General features: G+C 37.6%; 1 protein-coding gene across 2 annotated transcripts in view; it reads left to right on the forward strand.

The window, feature by feature from the left end:
- si:dkey-199f5.8 (beta-1,4-galactosyltransferase 3) overlaps nt 1-14,602 on the forward strand; it is a 32,564-nt gene extending 17,962 nt beyond the window's left edge. Inside the window, exons 3-8 of one of the 2 annotated variants that reach the window (XR_008602728.1) lie at nt 4,129-4,364; nt 7,690-7,877; nt 7,958-8,080; nt 8,438-8,542; nt 11,461-12,178; nt 13,938-14,602. Coding sequence is in view for 1 of the 2 variants with exons in the window: in XM_055013549.1 (XP_054869524.1) it covers nt 4,129-4,364; nt 7,690-7,877; nt 7,958-8,080; nt 8,438-8,542; nt 11,461-11,731 (923 nt within the window). In the remaining variant the exon portion in view is untranslated. Of the gene's footprint in view, nt 1-4,128; nt 4,365-7,689; nt 7,878-7,957; nt 8,081-8,437; nt 8,543-11,460 lie in introns of both variants that reach the window. The other variant, XM_055013549.1, reaches the window with a different exon arrangement.
- Nucleotides 14,603-18,347: the final 3,745 nt, after the last annotated feature.

Raw genomic sequence — 18,347 nt, forward strand, 5'->3', positions numbered from 1 at the left:
ATCTCAGCGGGCAGTTTTCAGAAGCAAGTTGTCTTTTAAAATGAAACCATTAATCAGGCAAAACTGTAAAAAACAGAAAGAACTGGCGGTCTTTCAACCTTCCAGCAATCCTTGAACTAATCACTTGACATGTGGTTTTGTTGGGAAAATTAGCCAAACCTCAGCTGGAAACTGTTTCTTTCATCAAAGTCATTTTATTCTAAATGTCTTTTTTTAATAAAATTGCCAAAAACAGACCCTTTGCTCTAGCCAGATTCTGTAAAAAAAAAAAAAAAAAAAAAAAAAAAAATTCTGAGCTGTTCTGAAGGTGTGAAGCCACGACTGACTCAGCTGTGACCAACAGTCATGTGACAAAATGGATATGTAACATTTGCTTGCAAAAGAAAAATAAATGAACTTTTTATTCAAATTTCGAACAGCACTGACTGGTGTTGTGAGATTAATCCTCTGAATCCCAGAAGGGATGTTACTTTCAAACAAGAAAATAGCCAAAAATATACCATTTATCAGCGCAAGAAAATGTTAAAACAGGAATAATAGTTACATTTTTTATTTTCTGTCAGTTCTTGAACTAATTGTGGGTGACGTTTGTTTTGGCCGGAAAAAACAACCAAATCTAATTTAAAATTGGGATGTTCATTAAAAATAACTTCTTTTGCTCATCTCATTAAAAAAAAAAAAACACGCCAAAATTAAATGATTTGATAAAATATACATATTTTGTGGTCCTAAGTGTAACCATGAAGCCTGCAGTGATTCAGCAGTCACTTTACAAAACTTCAAGGACATCTCGACTGAACTGCAGGTTGTGTTTACACGGAGCAGAGAGGTGGTGAGTATGGACATATTGAAAAAGTAGACAAATATCTATACTATGTGGTGCCACTATTTTTGCCCAGCATCGGTAACACCTGTGGACACTTGAAAAAATCTTGTATATGTTCATTCCATTTTTTTTCCCCCATTTTTTGTAATAATAATAATACTTATAGTGCTTTTCAAAGATGCTTTGCAAAGCAGACAAGACATTAAAATCAATATTTGAAGAAATTCTCTTCATTCTACATGTCTTATTTGATAATGTGCCAAAATGAAAGCATTACCAGATTCTGTTAAAAAGAAACTGATACAGCTGATTCTCTGAAAAATTTAGATTTTTCAGGTGAACTGCAGGCAGTGTTTCCACAGAGCAGAGAAAAGATGATGAAAGAGAGTAAGGGGAAAATAAAACATACTGGATCTATAAAATTAATGCAGCATGACTCAAAAAGGTATACAGAGGAGCAAGTTGTTGAAAGATACATTTAGCGTGGTGAAACTTCACAAATATTAATGACATCCTAAAGGTATCTCTTTCCTTCATATATCTGTCTGGAAATACGACAATCACTGCGGTGCAATGATTAATCAAGTGATCGTTACACGGCCAATTATCTGCTAAGGAAAAAGTTTCAAATTGGCATTCCTAGTTGAAACTGAGTGGTTTTATCTACATGGACTGTGAACTGTTAGCGGAGCATTTTAAAGTCAATATCACAGTCGATCATGTTGTTTTAAAGTCATTCATTTCAACACTTGGTGGATTGTCAGTTCAGGAAATTATGTAAAATTTGCATCCATCTGCAGCTGAAGAGAGTAAAGCGCTGTTGAGTGTTTGGAAGAAATACAGTCTCCCTCAGTGTTTTCACGCTATCACGCTCTTGTTACTCATTACCTGGACTCTGCTTAATGTTTTCTGTGAATCGGTCTCTGCCCTCCTCTGTTCTCACATTACTGCCAATGAATTCAGACTAGATCCTGATGGTTTAGCCAGGAGACATCAACAGCTTTTCCAAACAGGTGTGAGGGTGTTGGTGAACAGGAAGCACCTGGAGGGTCTCTGAAACCGGTTTGAAGCCGCCTGTGTTCTGAAGCAGTCTAAACAGGTCAGGGTGGATTGCCAGAAGCACATTTTTTTTAGAGTGGTTGAATTTTTCCATCATGACAGGAACAGGTTGCTTCACCTGCATTTGCATTAAACACCTAAGTACGCAACTAGCAATTATTTATACCATGAGGGTTTTTTTCTCACTCGATAACTGCACCTATGAAATGTTTGTTCCATAAACATGAACCCCCAGAGCTAGTACTGGTTCATCCTGCTTTGTGCTGCCTTTTTTTTTCCCAGGAACACCTTCTTATCTGGTGCTGTAGCCAGAAGTTATTTACACCGTTAGTATTGGCCACGTTTACATGAAGTTTTTTAATTCGGAATTATTAATTCGGAATTAACTCATTCAGAATTAAAGTTTTGTGCTTCGCATTTACATGGAAATAGTAATTCCGAATTAAGGTTTACATGGACCGCACATTTATTCCCCTTCTTTAATTCCGCTTTAACACTTGGGCGTTGGAAAGGATTCTGATTGGACAGGGAGTGGACGTGACGTATTCCTGTTTACCGGAAGAAAATAAACTCCATTTGCCGCGGCATTTCCTTTCCCCAACAACATGGAGGAACAACTAATAAGCGCGCTTTTCGCTTTGCTTTTTATTGTCGTTTTGAAACGGCAACTTGACAATGGTGTACTGCTTCTGTTGCGTCACTTGAGAAGGAGAAGAGAGATAGATTACCGGAGAAGAATGTGCTCGCGCCAGTAAGGTCGCAGATCGTGTACGCCGCTACTTGAGGAGCCAAGCATGCGCAGAATGACTGGAATTAACTAAAGCGGAATTAACTGTATACATGAATAGAACGTACACAGGAATTAGTTTATTCAGAATTAACATCGGAATAAACCAGGTAGTTTATTCAGAAATAAGTTTATTCGGAATTAACTTTTTAATTCGGAATTAAGTGTTTACAAGGAGATTTTAAAGCAAAATTAACTTTAATTCTGAATTAAAGAGGAATTAAAGGTCTCATGCAAACGTGGCCATTATCTGCATCTATATAATGTGTTTCTTTGTTAAAGGTCATCAGATTGCTTGTTTGTACGAGCCAAAGGCCAAACATCAACTATATTTAGATTTCAGTCAAACTGAGGAAAACATTAAATAATCATGTGAACGTTCTCACTAATAACACTGAATTTTTACCAGTCAGTCACTTAGATCAGCATCTTAAAGTCAGTGGATCATCATCAGATAGAGAGAGTGTCTTTGTGTACGGACTGTGATCCAAACTAGAATCAAAAGGCTTCTGTTTTCTTGTTTGTGCACATGTAAAAAAAATCTATATATACTTTTTGTTCCACACAAAGGGAATTTGTCACACCTAGTACTGGTCCAAATATAACCAGCTCTGTGTTGGTATCAAGATTTTTCTTTTCAGGAACATGTTCTGACCTGGGGGCTGTAGTTATTTACAGCATCAGTTACTTTACTTTTTTTTAATATAGATAAATAACTCTTCAGGGAAGCTGCAGTGTTGAAGCAGGGATTTCCATATGCACAAAACTCAGATAAAATATACCATTTTTTAACAATTCTAAACTTGAAAAACACAAAACCTGTGCAAAATAAACTGCAGCTATGACACTGATTTTATACTTGTTGGACACTCCAATCATTATCTAAGAGTCAGGGGATCAGAGCTACTTTTTATTTACAAAAAATAAAGACGCTCAAATGAACTTTGCCAGAGCTGGTACCGCTCCAAACACATCCACATTTTTGTCAGGATCAAAATTCTTTCCAGGAACAGGTTCTGGCCAGGGGCTGCAGCCAGCAGATATTTACACCATCGGTTAGTTGACTTTTTTAAATACATGGATTACTTTGATTGTGAATTTACATATTCACAAAACACTGATTTTATTCTTGTTGCTACCTTAAAGTAAGATAGAACAGAAGTCACACTGTTGAAAATGTGTACAGACTATGATCCAACATGTAACTGAAACGTGTCTGTTTTCCTGTTTGTAGACATGTGAACAAGTTATTTTTTTACTCTTTGTTCCACACACGTGAACTTTGTCTGAGCTGGTACCTCTCCAACCGGCGTTGTGCCAGAATTTTCTCTCCAGGAATACGTTCACTTCAACATGATGCTGCATTCAAATCACTGCCTCTCGTTCCCTGACCTCATCATTTGCCTTTACTCCATTAAGCGTGCCGCTTCCTGACTGCAGTGATTTGTGTCCACAGGAGGGCCGATCCACGTCAGCTTCCCGTCAGGACTCACTCTGGCGCAGGTTCAGAGGAAGAACCCCCTGGTGGTGCGTGGAGGACACTACAGGCCGCCCGACTGCGAGGCGAGGCACCGGACCGCCATCATCATCCCCCACCGGCACCGAGAACACCACCTCAAGTTCCTGCTCTACTACCTGCATCCTTTCCTGCAGCGGCAACAGCTCAGCTATGGAATCTACATAATCCACCAGGTAAACCTGCGCCTCCAGTCTCACTGTGAAGAAGGATTCTCAGAGCCTCTGACAGATTTATTTTACTGTTTCAGGTTAATCCTCTTAACCTCGAGCTGTTTCTGGGTGTTTTTTTTAATCTCCTGTCACATTTTTCCTTTTTTTTTTTTTGCAACATAAATTCAATTCAATTTTATTTATATAGCGCCAGTTAAAGGTCAAATTGTCTCATGACGCTTTACAGAACCCATAAAGACATTATATAGTCCAAAAGTACAAAATAATTGATTGATGATTAGTCAATTCTGAAAACTATTATTAGTAGGAGTGACTATTTTGTTTAAAAATGTACCAATGTTTTTGCTTTTACATCTGATCTATTTCAAGACCCAAAATTGTGTATATTTGAATAAAGATATCTATACTGGCGTTGTTAAAATCTAATTGTCATTTTGGACATCTCCAACTGTTAAAATGATTAGTTGTTGACGATTAAAGTTATCTGCAACTATTTTGTTTGATCAACCAGTTTAAGTACTTTTTTAGTAAAAAAGAAAAAGCTTCCTACATGAATATTTTCAGTTTTTTCCTCCTCTTACAATAAACTGAATATCTTTGGACAAAACAAGACATTTGATGAAACACTGATCAACCCTTTTTTTCCCACCATTTTCAGATTGTTTTTTAGATCAAACAACATCAACTAATCCAGAAAATAATTGGGATATTAACCCAACCCGATCTCCTGTCACATTTTTCTTCATTGTGGATTCATTTTCCACTGCAGTATGATGAGATTTTATAGTTCAAGCAACAGCAGATGATTAATCCTCTCAACCCCAAGTTTTGTTGTGAATTTCTTATCCGACTACCACATTCCCTGAATTACTCCAACACCAAATAATCATTTTTACCAAAGAACAAATGAAGCAGAGTCGGTGAACTTTCGTCCTCTTGTAGATTAATTTACCATTTAGAGCAGCCTTCAACAACCAAACCGTTTTCAAGGTCGACTGAAGTTGCCACAGAAATAAGATTCTTTAATCTCAAATGTAGATCTACCTAAAGACCTTTGATGCCTTTTGTCCTGTTATGATCTCCATCACCGCTCTGTGTTTGATTGTATTTGCCTGATTTTATTTGCATCTGAACCCCATTCTTTGTTTTCAGTGCGTCTTGTAATTTGAACATTGAGAAGCTACCAAGTGCACAGAGCGTCCTTATCAAAGCATCTTTTCAGACTTTACATCCTGACAATCTGTTTTGTGAGATCTAACTCACCCAGGTGGGCTTTTCTTATACGCTTATATCATCATTACAGTTTATTAGCTTGGTTTTCACTCTCCCAGATAACTACATTTTAGCTTCTGTGATTTTATATAGAAGCATATCTATTAAATATATGTACACACAGGAAAATTGGCCTGCTTGGACATACATTAGATGAGAGTTTCCAGCAGTGTCGGAGCATTTTCACCGTGAACTCATTTTTCACTGCAACATAAATTGCTGCACCTCTGTGAGAACAGCACAACCATGAAGGAGAGAGAACTCAGAAATAATTTATGTGCAGTGTGACACAGTTACAAGGTCCACAGTCGTTAAACAAAAGAAAAAACAGGTTGAATATCAGTGATTGTTGTTTTACAGAAGTTTAAAAAAAACAAAACTGGAATCAACACATCTAACGTTTGTCCAAGTGTCCACAGGTGTAACCAATATGGGAAAAATGGAGGCTTCACATACTATATATGTTTAACTATTTCCATTTTTACAGCCTCTGCAAACTTCAGCTGTAGAAAGATGTTTCACCATGCTGAATGTGTCTTCCAGCAACTTGGAATTGTATTGATCCAGTATGTTTTGTTTTCCTCTCATTCCTTCTTGTCGTCTCCTCTCTGCTCTGTGGAAACACTGCCTGCAGTTCACCTAAAAAAAAACTCTAAAGTTTTCACTGCTGGTCACAGCTCAGTCAGTCATAGAGAATCAGTTGCACCAAGTAGCTCCGATTTATATATTTAACAGGATCTGGCATTTATTTTTGGCAAATGTTACAAATGAGATGTAGAATAAAGTGATTTGATGAAATATCATAATTTTAAGCTTATATTTGGTCAATTTTCCTGAGAGATGATGCCTGATACACCCACAAGCTGAAAATTCAATGATTTGTTCCATTTTTAATTTCTGGCTAATAAATGGTGTCTTGATGATGATGGAGGGTTTTTATTTATTTATTTATTTATTTTTTTAAAGAAAACATTCCATTTAAACATGCTGGCATTCATGTAGGTTCAAATATATTTTGTGTTGTTGTATATTTAGTCCCGTTAATTCATATTTGGTGTCTACAACAGCTGATGCTGGATGAAGAGCGCCCCCCGGTGTGTTGTCACTGTCTGTGCATGTTAGAGGACGAAGAGTCTCCAGGAGCTCACAGGGTTTACTCTCCTGAGCGGCTCATTCATGTTTACTCCTCAGTGCTTTATCTCCGTCACAGTGTTGAATCTTGCTTTCTATGGTTTGTCTCAAATAGAATAAAATGATTCTCATCAGCAGCAGATAGGAGAGTTTCACTTGGATGTATCAGATGCAAAAAAAAAATTTGCATTTGTGTGCACATTTATCTGTTTGTTTGTTATTATTGTGTTAACATTACAATTATCTGCTGCATACCTTGTCAGAGAGGCTAAGTTGCTTAAATTCACATTAGGCCTTTATTGTTTTTTTTATATTAAAACAGGTAAATAAAAATGTCAATATTTATAGATTATACTGACTGAACCAGCCCTGCTTTCATCTACAAACCTTCATGTTGTGCTGCATCATACAATGACAGTGTGTCAAAATGAAATGAGCCTAAGTAAAAAGGGTAATTTTGCTTTAATATGTTGGGAAATCTGACAGTTTTCTCTGCAAAATTCAAACAAAAGCACCAATGATTTCAGAAGTCCTGAAAATCAGAAAATGTGTTTCGATGTTTACATAAAAGACATTTTTTTTGTCATAAAGTTTGTTTTTGGCATCAGAAAGTCACTGGAATTTTAACGAGTTTGTGGTTTTTCAGGATATTATCAAGAAAAAATTGGACACAAATTACTAAGAAAATGGAGGTATGGAATATAATCCAACATACATGAGAAGTCACATTTCTGATGATAAAACAGTAATGGGTGAATATTCACGTGGTTCTAATTGTAGCACTTACTTCTGTTCAATTCTGAAGATTCATCCAGCACTACTTTTACCCAAATTACCTGCTTTTCACTTGTTCACAGACTGAACTCTCTTTGTGTTCGTGTTTTTTGTTGCACTCACTTGGACTCTGTGTGTTTTTGCTTTGCAGGCTGGAAACTACACTTTCAACAGAGCCAAGCTGATGAACGTTGGTTTCCGGGAGGCAATGAGGGAGGAAGACTGGGACTGCCTTTTCTTTCATGACGTGGACCTCATACCGGAGGACGACCGCAACACATACGTGTGCGACGCCAACCCGAAACACGCAGCCATCGCCATGGACAAGTTTGGCTACAAGTACGTCTGCCATCTGTTAAGAGGCAGGAATACGTTTTTAAAATACTTACCAGGTGTTTTGTGATCTCAATTGTCTCCAGGCTTCCGTACAAGATGTACTTTGGGGGAGTGTCAGCTCTGACGCCACTGCACTACCTCAAAATGAACGGTTTCCCCAACAACTACTGGGGCTGGGGCGGAGAGGACGACGATATTGGAGTCAGGTGAGAAAACATCTCCATTTTTCTTTCTGATTCATGACAGAATCCTGAATTCTTGGTGAAAATTGATGCTAGATTCTTGTAGTATTACATGAGGTTTTACTCGATTTGGTTCCAAGGCTCTCAAATGGTTTAAAAATGACTTAACAGGTAGAACTCAGCGTGTCCAATCAGAGAGCTACAAATCAGACTTTGTTGAGTTCTTGGTTCTCAAATTTTTTCTGTCAGGGACAAAAAATAATATATATATATATATATATATATATATATATATATATATATATATATATATATATATATATATATATATATATGTGTTTGATGTTTTCACACACTTACACTCATCTCTTGTGTTCTCAGAGTGTCTCTGGCTGGGATGTACATCAGCCGTCCATCACTGAAGGTCGGCCGTTACAAGATGATTAAACACAAGCTGGACAAAGGCAACGACGTGAACCCAAAGAGGTGCAGTAAACTAAGTGTTGTTCTCAGTGTATTACAATGCTCAGAAACATAAAGGAAAACACCTGGACCATTTGGAATGCTGCACTTTCTCAAAGAACTTTGAGAATTTCAAGAAACTAGGACAAAGTAGGGATGTTGTGATCAAGTTTGTTTTTCTCGCCCAAAATGCGAGTCATTTACTATTTACTATCTGCCAACACTGAGTCTTATTCTGGTACCATGTTCCTGGATAATACTCAGTTCAAGTACATTTATTAAAATCAATCCAATGTATATGCTTGACAGGAGGCATGTAGTTCTGCAACACATTAGGAAAACAAAAGGCATTCTCCATCCAAGCTTAATGGTCCATACGCAGTCAGAAACCTTGTTGTTGAGCTCTGGTAGGACACTGTCTGAAGTATGGTGCAGAGAGAAGCTTCAAAAGACAGAACATCTGTATTCTCTACATACATGTCAGAAAATGTATTGTAGATTAGTAGTGATGTCAGGGTGATCAAGGCAAATGATCTTTTGTTTAAGACAGCGGTTACACGTTACAAATTTAAGTAAGATGTGCAGCAATGTCAATCATTAATTAATAAAATAAATTCAGTGTACTTTTAACTGGTTGTCTGCTGGTATTGTTGGCAAAGTCACAAACACAATATGGGCTGTAAAAGTCGCTGTTATGCCACTGAGATAAAGGGATGATGTCCTAAGTACAGGGGGTCCTCGATTTATGACGTTCTCAACCTACGATGTTTTGTTGCTACATTGGAACTGGTTACGTGGAACTAGTTGGCGAGCGGATGAATACGTTGTCTCGTGGCGCTATAAGACGACTTTGTTTACATTCTCTGGTTGTACACCACCTTGGATTGCGCTACATTTGCTAACTTTTTGCCCTTCATTATAGCTCCCGAGCGTATGTCAGACTCTTCTGATAACAGTTGTACAGTGCAAATATGGAAACTGATTGATATCTTGATGCACTTTGTTTTCATTTCCGCCGGTATTTTCCTACCGAATTGTGTTTCGGTGTGAGCTAATGACTGTTTTCGTTACTGTAGTTGTACAAATATGTAAACTGATCGATATCGTGATGCACGTAATGGCTTTGTTTATACTTTCATCAGAGTTCCAACTTACGTCACAGCGTAGGAATGGAAATCCGACGTAAGTCGAGGACCCACTGTACTCCCAGCTTGATTTAATACATTAGCTCCAGTCGGAGGTCATTAAACAACACAAGTCTTTGTCATGGTGCTCCTTTGCTAGCTAAACCCCCACATTGTTCTCTGCTGGCCAACATGGAAGTCACTGTCTCCTCTGATCACTACAGTCAGAGGCTTCTCTTGGTGGAGCAACCAGGTACTACAGCTAATCTGCTCCACACAGAATATTATCCAGGAAAATTATATCAGCAGATGCTAAATATTAAATCACTGGATCAGAGGCAAAAAATTTGATCATGACGTCACTCTGAATGAGCTGTAGTACCTGGTTGTTCCACCAGATGGAGCCTGTTACTGTTCAATGTTGTAGCAACTAGAGGTGGTGGTCACTTCTGTCAGCAAGCAGAAAGTAATTTATGGATCAGCTGGTAAACTGGAACTCAACTGGGACGGAATTCTTATTTATTCCAGTGTTCTATACTAGTGCCCCTAGTTATGCTGCTATAGGCCCAGGCTGCTGGGGAACCTCTCTGGATGCACTGAGCCCTTCTCTAACTACCTATGTATTTACTACATATACCATTATTGCATTACACTCACTCTGTTTCTTTCTGTGTCCTTTCTCCGAGTGTCCCTGGTCCCAGAGCTGGATGCTGGATGCTTCAGATGTGTGGCTGTGTTTTATGGTCCTTGTGTCCCCCCCCACCTCTCTATCTCTGCCTCTACACCTCTATCTCTACCCCTCTACCTCTTCCCCTCTACCTCTATCCCTCCATCTCTATCCCTCTACCTCTTCCCCTCTACCTCTATCCCTCTACCTCTCTACCTCTTCCCCTCTACCTCTATCCCTCTATCTGTATCCCTCTACCTCTATCCCTCTATCTGTATCCCTCTATCTCTACCTCTACACCTCCATCTCTATCCCTCTACCTCTTCCCCTCTACCTCTATCTCTACCTCTCTACCTCTTCTGTCCCTCTCAACCCGCCCGGCCAGCAGCAGATGGGTCCCCCCACATAAAGAGCCGGGTTCTGCTCGAGGTTTTTTTCCCTGTTAAAAGGGTGTTTTCCTTGCCACTGTCACCTTTTGGCTTGCTCTGGGGGTCAGGCATATGGGTTCTGTAAAGCGTCTCGAGACAATTTGACTGTAATTGGCGCTATCTAAATAATATTGAATTGAATTGAATTATAAGTAACAGAGCTGGTTTTATGGCCCAAATCATGTCCTTTGACTAAAACAGCATCATCAGCGTAGGACAATGTCCACTGCGCTCAGTTCCTGTTATTGATTATTGATTGATGACATTGTAGATTATTCATTAAGAAAATTATTTTAAAATTCTACAAAATTTGCATCTTCAGCATCCTGTGTAAACAAGGATCAGGTTTTGATTAAAGCAGACACTGTTCACTTTAAAAAAAAAAAAAATCTATGATTGGCTCTAATCCTAATTTTGTGATCAAATCGGGATGAAGAACCTGTTGGTCAAAGAAAAATTTACTGTAAATCTAAGTTTGTCGTGGGGATGAATGATTTGTGGTTGAACTGGAGCTCATTAAGACCAACTGAGAAAGTGTTCTGGGGGCAAGTCTGACGTTTGAGAGTGTTTGGGTTAAACCAAAATAAACCAAAGGTATGAATACTTACAGCAGTTCGGTTGTTAAATTTGGATGCAGACTTAAAAAAATGAATCTTCTGTTGAGGGACAAACCGTTTTTACAGAACATGGAGTCGATAGTCACTGCAGTGTTTCTGTCTTCAGGTTCAACATGCTGGCGAAGACTCGTCAGACCTGGAAGCTGGACGGGATGAACACAGCTGAATACGAGATAATCTCACGGCAGTACTTGCCGCTCTACACCAACATCACCGTCTTCATTGGCACAGAGGCCGGTCTGCACTCAACACCACCTCCTCCTAAAGCTGCCGGCAAAGCTGAGGCCAAACCTGCAGCCGCAGCTCCTGCCAACGTCCAAGAAAAAGGCGCCGCCAAACCCGACGGCAAAGTCAAAGAGGACACCTCAGAGAAGTAGTGCTGAACTTCCATCAGAACATGCTGCATGATGGCGTCTTTTCTCCTCAGCAACCCAGAGTTTTTCCTCATTTTAAGCTTTTTTTGAACAGTAGTTTGTGGAGAATCGACATCATACTGCCTGCAGGCATCGTTCGGGTGGTTCAAACACCCGGTTTATTAAAAACAGAACTGACGGCTCTCCACTTTGGTTCTCTGATATTCTTCCACAGGAGCCACAGCAAAGAGAGACAGTAAAAGTTGGACTCTATGAGTTTCTATATCTACAGCACTGTGGTCGCTGGTTAAACCTTGTGAGGCCTTAGAATTTTATTTTTCTTGTCTTTTCACTCATACCTTACTTTATGTAGAGTCGTGGAGCAGCAGCTTCCAGCTTTCTCTGTGCCACAACAGAGTTGGACTTATTTTTTTTTCATCAAAACCAGTGAAGACAAGCTTGTGTTTGCAGGTGAAGCTGCTGCACCGAACACAGAGCTTTGTTTGTGCTGACATATCCCATTAGTCTGACGCTTTCCCACACAGATCTGCACAGTTTGAGTTTCAAACATTGACTCGATTTTAACCACGATATCGGAGGTCAGAGATAATTATGCCTCTCGTCATCTTCAATGGGAGTAGTTTAGTGCGGTTTGTCTGTGTAGCTTTCACATCATTTCCTTATAATTCAGCATATCTAACACCTACAGCATCTGACTGAAGTTATCGTTTGTGTATTTGTCATTAAGTTAGAGCAGCTGTTGGCGACGGCGTTCAGTCCGCTGCCTTCAGACAAGCTTGAGATTCACATCAAAATGGAGTCTGTTTATGCTTTTTTTCCCCCATAAATATGCTGATTATGTAGCGTAGCTACTTCTGTAAATGTACCTGAGGAGTGCTGGCTTTAAGCTACACAAAATAAATAGAAAAAGGAGCGTCTGCAGCGTCCTAATCACCAGCGGAGCAGCTACATGAGAGGTCTTTAGTCGATGGACACTAAAAATGGTTTTGATGTTGTCACGAGAAAACATTAGCCATGTTTCCATACACATTCAGAAAAAGTTAACACACTCACTTGAGGTGGTTTTTGACTTTTCCTAAAGCATTTAAGAGCTTCATGGGAGATGGACACACTTTTTCTGAATCAGTTATGAAACATGGCCGACACCAGCTGACAGGAAACAATAATCACAACTTTCCTGATTTAAAAACCATTCTAAAGCTTTATATCTCCCTCGTAGATGCACAAAGTTTAGTTTCTTGTTTGGAGTTTTTTAGAAGTTTGAAAACAACTGGTTTTGTCTTCTACTCTTTTTAGTACAGCAGATGTAGCCTACAGCGCCACCCTCTGGCAACATGACACCCCCCAGTGTATTCACTCCAAAGCAGTTAATGGAAACAAAACCGATTTTTTATTTATTTTTTTTAGATATTTCAAAAAGAGCTGCAACGATTGACTGATTAGTTGTCAAGTATTACATGTTTTATTTCTTTGATTACAGCTACTGAAATGTGAACATTGCCTGATGTCTTTCCTCCTCTATGGGAGTAAACTAAATATCTTTGGACAAAACATTTGTCATCTGAGGGGACTTTGGAAAACACTGACTGACATTTTTCATCATTTCCTTGGGTTTTTATTTTTTAGACCAAACAGTTGGAATAATGGAGTTAACAGTCATTAGTTGCAGCTCTAATTTGAAAAGTTTGCTTCAAATTCAATCCATGGCTACCTGGAAACATGGCTATTGTGATTTCTGCACGGTTTTATTTCAGTTTTGAGCATATCATCCTTTAGGAAAAATACTGATTTGATCATTCAAAAGAACAAAATGCTGTCAAACCGACTGTGTGATGTTTTGTCTCGACACCAACGCTTGGTCATTTTGTGAATTTAAACTGAAAATCGGAGGTCTGTTATGGATAATTTGAGCAGTATTTGTGAGGTAACCAGGAATTAAACTGACCGTGTTTAGTTAGTTCATTTCAAATGCTTAAAGGATTGTTAGTTTGACTTTATGTTGATTCGATGCCACTCTGAAAGCGTTTTTCTTTTGTTAGTGCCCGCATACTGCATGTAGTCTGCTACGGAGGGTGAAAAGTGACTCGAGTATAAATAAATGCAGCCTTGTAGAGAAAGTTAAATTAATTTTGGGAATTCTGCATTTCCACACATCAGCTCTGCATTTCTTTTTACACCCAAATCATTTTGTCCTCTTCAATTTTGACAGATGTGATTGTGAAAAAGTCCCTTTATCCGGCGAGGCAGAAACCAAAGACGACGGCACTGAAAGCTGTGACGAAAGGATTACAAAAAGAAGAATGTCTTGTGAATGATTTCCTGTAAATCTGTCTTCAGAAAATTCACAAACCACAGGTGAACCGTGTTTTGTGTTTGTCAAACTCTGTAGTGATTGATTTTTTTTTTTAATCCATGGAGGTGTGAGAGGTTAGCAGTGATTTTCATAAACACATCTGCATACTGTAATATCGTTTTGATGTAAAGCCACATTCAGCTCCTTCCGCCTTTTAGCAGCGCACACAATCTAACAGCAGCTGTATATCAGGAGTAGATCTGCATGGCAACAGGCCTCTTAGTAATGTTTGGATATGATGCACATCAGCGCTCATCTAAGCATGCTGAAGTGTGTGAGTGTGTGTGAGAGTTGTGAACTGGAAACTCTTATTGTGACTTTAAATCCAGAGTCCCCATGTTTGGGTCGTTTACCTGAAATGTTTGCTTTGATTCGACTCCATTCTGATGTGGATCATCGCGGGCCGGTAATGAAGCTGCACGGGGCAATGTGACTTTGTGAGTTATTTCTGCTCTCCTTATGAATTCTGCACAGTCCAGAGTGGCCTTAAATTCATCAATAAACTGATTATTCAAAATAAATTCTGTCTTTTTAAATGTTTTTTTTCCTAACCAAGGTCTGTGTATCCTATCAAACATCATGTTTTAACCCACTGTGGGCTAAAATCTTAAGTCGTGCACAACCATTTCTAAAAGTAGAGAGAACGGAGAAATCTTGAATCTTCTGTGGAATAGGACTCGGAATAACAAATCAGAAAAAAAGGAAATTCTTTGATACACTAGAGTAAGTCGTAAAACTCACAGTATGTAGCGAAAATAAGCAAAACCATAGGGAGGTGTTGAAAATTGCATAGCGTGTTTTTTAAAAAAAGTCATAGTATGTCAGAAAATGAGTCATAGTATAGTATGCTGTAAAAAAGCCTAATAGTATATCATGTTAAAAAAAGTCATAACATGCTGTAAAAAAATGTCATTTTGGACGATATACTAAACTATGATGTTTTTGTAAGTAGAGAGGAAGACAGGAAAGCAGGGAAGACCTGCAGTTAAGGGTGATGAGCTGGAATCAAACCTGCATCTCTGACACAGTCCAGTTTAGGAGTTGCCCTCTCAACCAGCTGAGCTACCTGGGTATCTTTTTTTTCCACTTGTTGGGTGTTATACTAAACTATGACATTTTTCCACATTTTGGACGACATACTAAACTATGACGTTTTTTCCACATTTTGGACGACATACTAAACTATGACGTTTTTTCCACATTTTGGTCGACATACTAAACTATGACGTTTTTTCCACATTTTGGTCGACATACTAAACTATGACTTTTTTTTCCATATTTTGGACGACATACTAAACAATGAGGTTTTTTTCCATATTTTGGACGACATACTAAACTATGAGGTTTTTTTCCATATTTTGGACGACATACTAAACTATGACGTTTTTGTGACTTTTTGGACGACATACTAAACTATGATGTTTTTTCCACATTTTGGACGACATACTAAACTATGTTTTTGTGACATTTTGGACGACATACTAAACTATGACTTTTTTTTCCATATTTTGGACGACATACTAAACTATGAGGTTTTTTTCCATATTTTGGACGACATACTAAACTATGACGTTTTTACCCCATTTTGGACGACATACTAAACTATGACATTTTGGACAACATACTAAACTATGACATTTTGGACAACATACTAAACTATGACGTTTTTGTGACATTTTGGACGACATACTAAACTATGACATTTTGGACAACATACTAAACTATGACGTTTTTGTGACATTTTGGACAACATACTAAACTATGACGTTTTTATGACGTTTTGGACGACATATGAAACTTGTTTTTTTTCATATTTTGGACGACATACTAAACTATGACGCTTTTGTGACATTTTGGATGACATACTAAACTATGATGTTTTAAGGACATATTGGACGACTGACTAAACTATGACTTTTTTTTTCACATTTTGAACGACATACTTAACTATGACGTTTTTTCCACAATTTGAACGACATACTAAACTGACTTTTTTCAAATTTTGGATGACATACTAAACTATGACATATACTATGTCGAAAAAAAATGCGATTTTTCAACATGTTGTAAAAACGTGCCATATGATGAAATAATGTAAAGGAGGGTGTGAAAAACACTCCAGAAAGGTTTTCTTTGAAAAAAAAATCATCATGAATTTTGGCGCCAGAAAAAACGCCTTACTATACTATGTCGAAAAAAAATGCCATTTTTCAAACATGTTGTAAAAACGTGCCATATCATGAAATAATGTAAAGGAGGGTGTGAAAAACACTCCAGAAAGGTTTTCTTTGAAAAAAAAATCATCACGAATTTTGGCGCCAAAAAAACGCCTTACTATACTATGTCGAAAAAAAATGCCATTTTTCAAACATGTTGTAAAAATGTGCCATATCATGAAATAATGTAAAGGAGGGTGTGAAAAACACTCCAGAAAGGTTTTCTTTGAAAAAAAAATCATCATGAATTTTGGCGCCAAAAAAACGCCTTACTATACTATGTCGAAAAAAAATGCCATTTTTCAAACATGTTGTAAAAACGTGCCATATGATGAAATAATGTAAAGGAGGGTGTGAAAAACACTCCAGAAAGGTTTTCTTTGAAAAAAAAAACCATCATGAATTTTGGCGCCAAAAAAACGCCTTACTATACTATGTCGAAAAAAAAATGCCATTTTTCAAACATGTTGTAAAAACGTGCCATATCATGAAATAATGTAAAGGAGGGTGTGAAAAACACTCCAGAAAGGTTTTCTTTCGAAAAAAAAACATCATGAATTTTGGCGCCAAAAAAAACGCCTTACTATACTATGTCGAAAAAAAATGCCATTTTTCAAACATGTTGTAAAAACGGTGCCATATCATGAAATAATGTAAAGGAGGGTGTGAAAAACACTCCAGAAAGGTTTTCTTTGAAAAAAAAACCATCATGAATTTTGGCGCCAAAAAAACGCCTTACTATACTATGTCGAAAAAAAATGTGCATTTTTCAAACATGTTGTAAAAAGGTGCCATATGATGAAATAATGTAAAGGAGGGTGTGAAAAACACTCCAGAAAGGTTTTCTTTGAAAAAAAAATCATCATGAATTTTGGCGCCAAAAAAACGCCTTACTATACTATGTCGAAAAAAAATGCCATTTTTCAAACATGTTGTAAAAACGTGCCATATCATGAAATAATGTAAAGGAGGGTGTGAAAAACACTCCAGAAAGGTTTTCTTTGAAAAAAAAATCATCATGAATTTTGGCGCCAAAAAAAACGCCTTACTATACTATGTCGAAAAAAAATGCCATTTTTCAAACATGTTGTAAAAACGTGCCATATCATGAAATAATGTAAAGGAGGGTGTGAAAAACACTCCAGAAAGGTTTTCTTTGAAAAAAAAAACATCATGAATTTTGGCGCCAAAAAAACGCCTTACTATACTATGTCGAAAAAAAAATGCGATTTTTCAAACATGTTGTAAAAACGTGCCATATGATGAAATAATGTAAAGGAGGCTGTGAAAAACACTCCAGAAAGGTTTTCTTTCGAAAAAAAAATCATCATGAATTTTGGCGCCAAAAAAAACGCCTTACTATACTATGTCGAAAAAAAATGCCATTTTTCAAACATGTTGTAAAAAGGTGCCATATCATGAAATAATGTAAAGGAGGGTGTGAAAAACACTCCAGAAAGGTTTTCTTTGAAAAAAAAACCATCATGAATTTTGGCGCCAAAAAAACGCCTTACTATACTATGTCGAAAAAAAAATGCGATTTTTCAAACATGTTGTAAAAACGTGCCATATGATGAAATAATGTAAAGGAGGGTGTGAAAAACACTCCAGAAAGGTTTTCTTTGAAAAAAAAATCCTCATGAATTTTGGCGCCAAAAAAAACGCCTTACTATACTATGTCGAAAAAAAATGCCATTTTTCAAACATGTTGTAAAAACGTGCCATATCATGAAATAATGTAAAGGAGGGTGTGAAAAACACTCCAGAAAGGTTTTCTTTGAAAAAAAAATCATCACGAATTTTGGCGCCAAAAAAACGCCTTACTATACTATGTCGAAAAAAAATGCCATTTTTCAAACATGTTGTAAAAACGTGCCATATGATGAAATAATGTAAAGGAGGCTGTGAAAAACACTCCAGAAAGGTTTTCTTTGAAAAAAAAAAACATCATGAATTTTGGCGCCAAAAAAACGCCTTACTATACTATGTCGAAAAAAAATGCCATTTTTCAAACATGTTGTAAAAAGGTGCCATATCATGAAATAATGTA

The sequence above is a fragment of the Amphiprion ocellaris genome, chromosome 9 (genome assembly GCF_022539595.1).
Source record: "Amphiprion ocellaris isolate individual 3 ecotype Okinawa chromosome 9, ASM2253959v1, whole genome shotgun sequence".
Taxonomy (NCBI): domain Eukaryota; kingdom Metazoa; phylum Chordata; class Actinopteri; family Pomacentridae; genus Amphiprion; species Amphiprion ocellaris.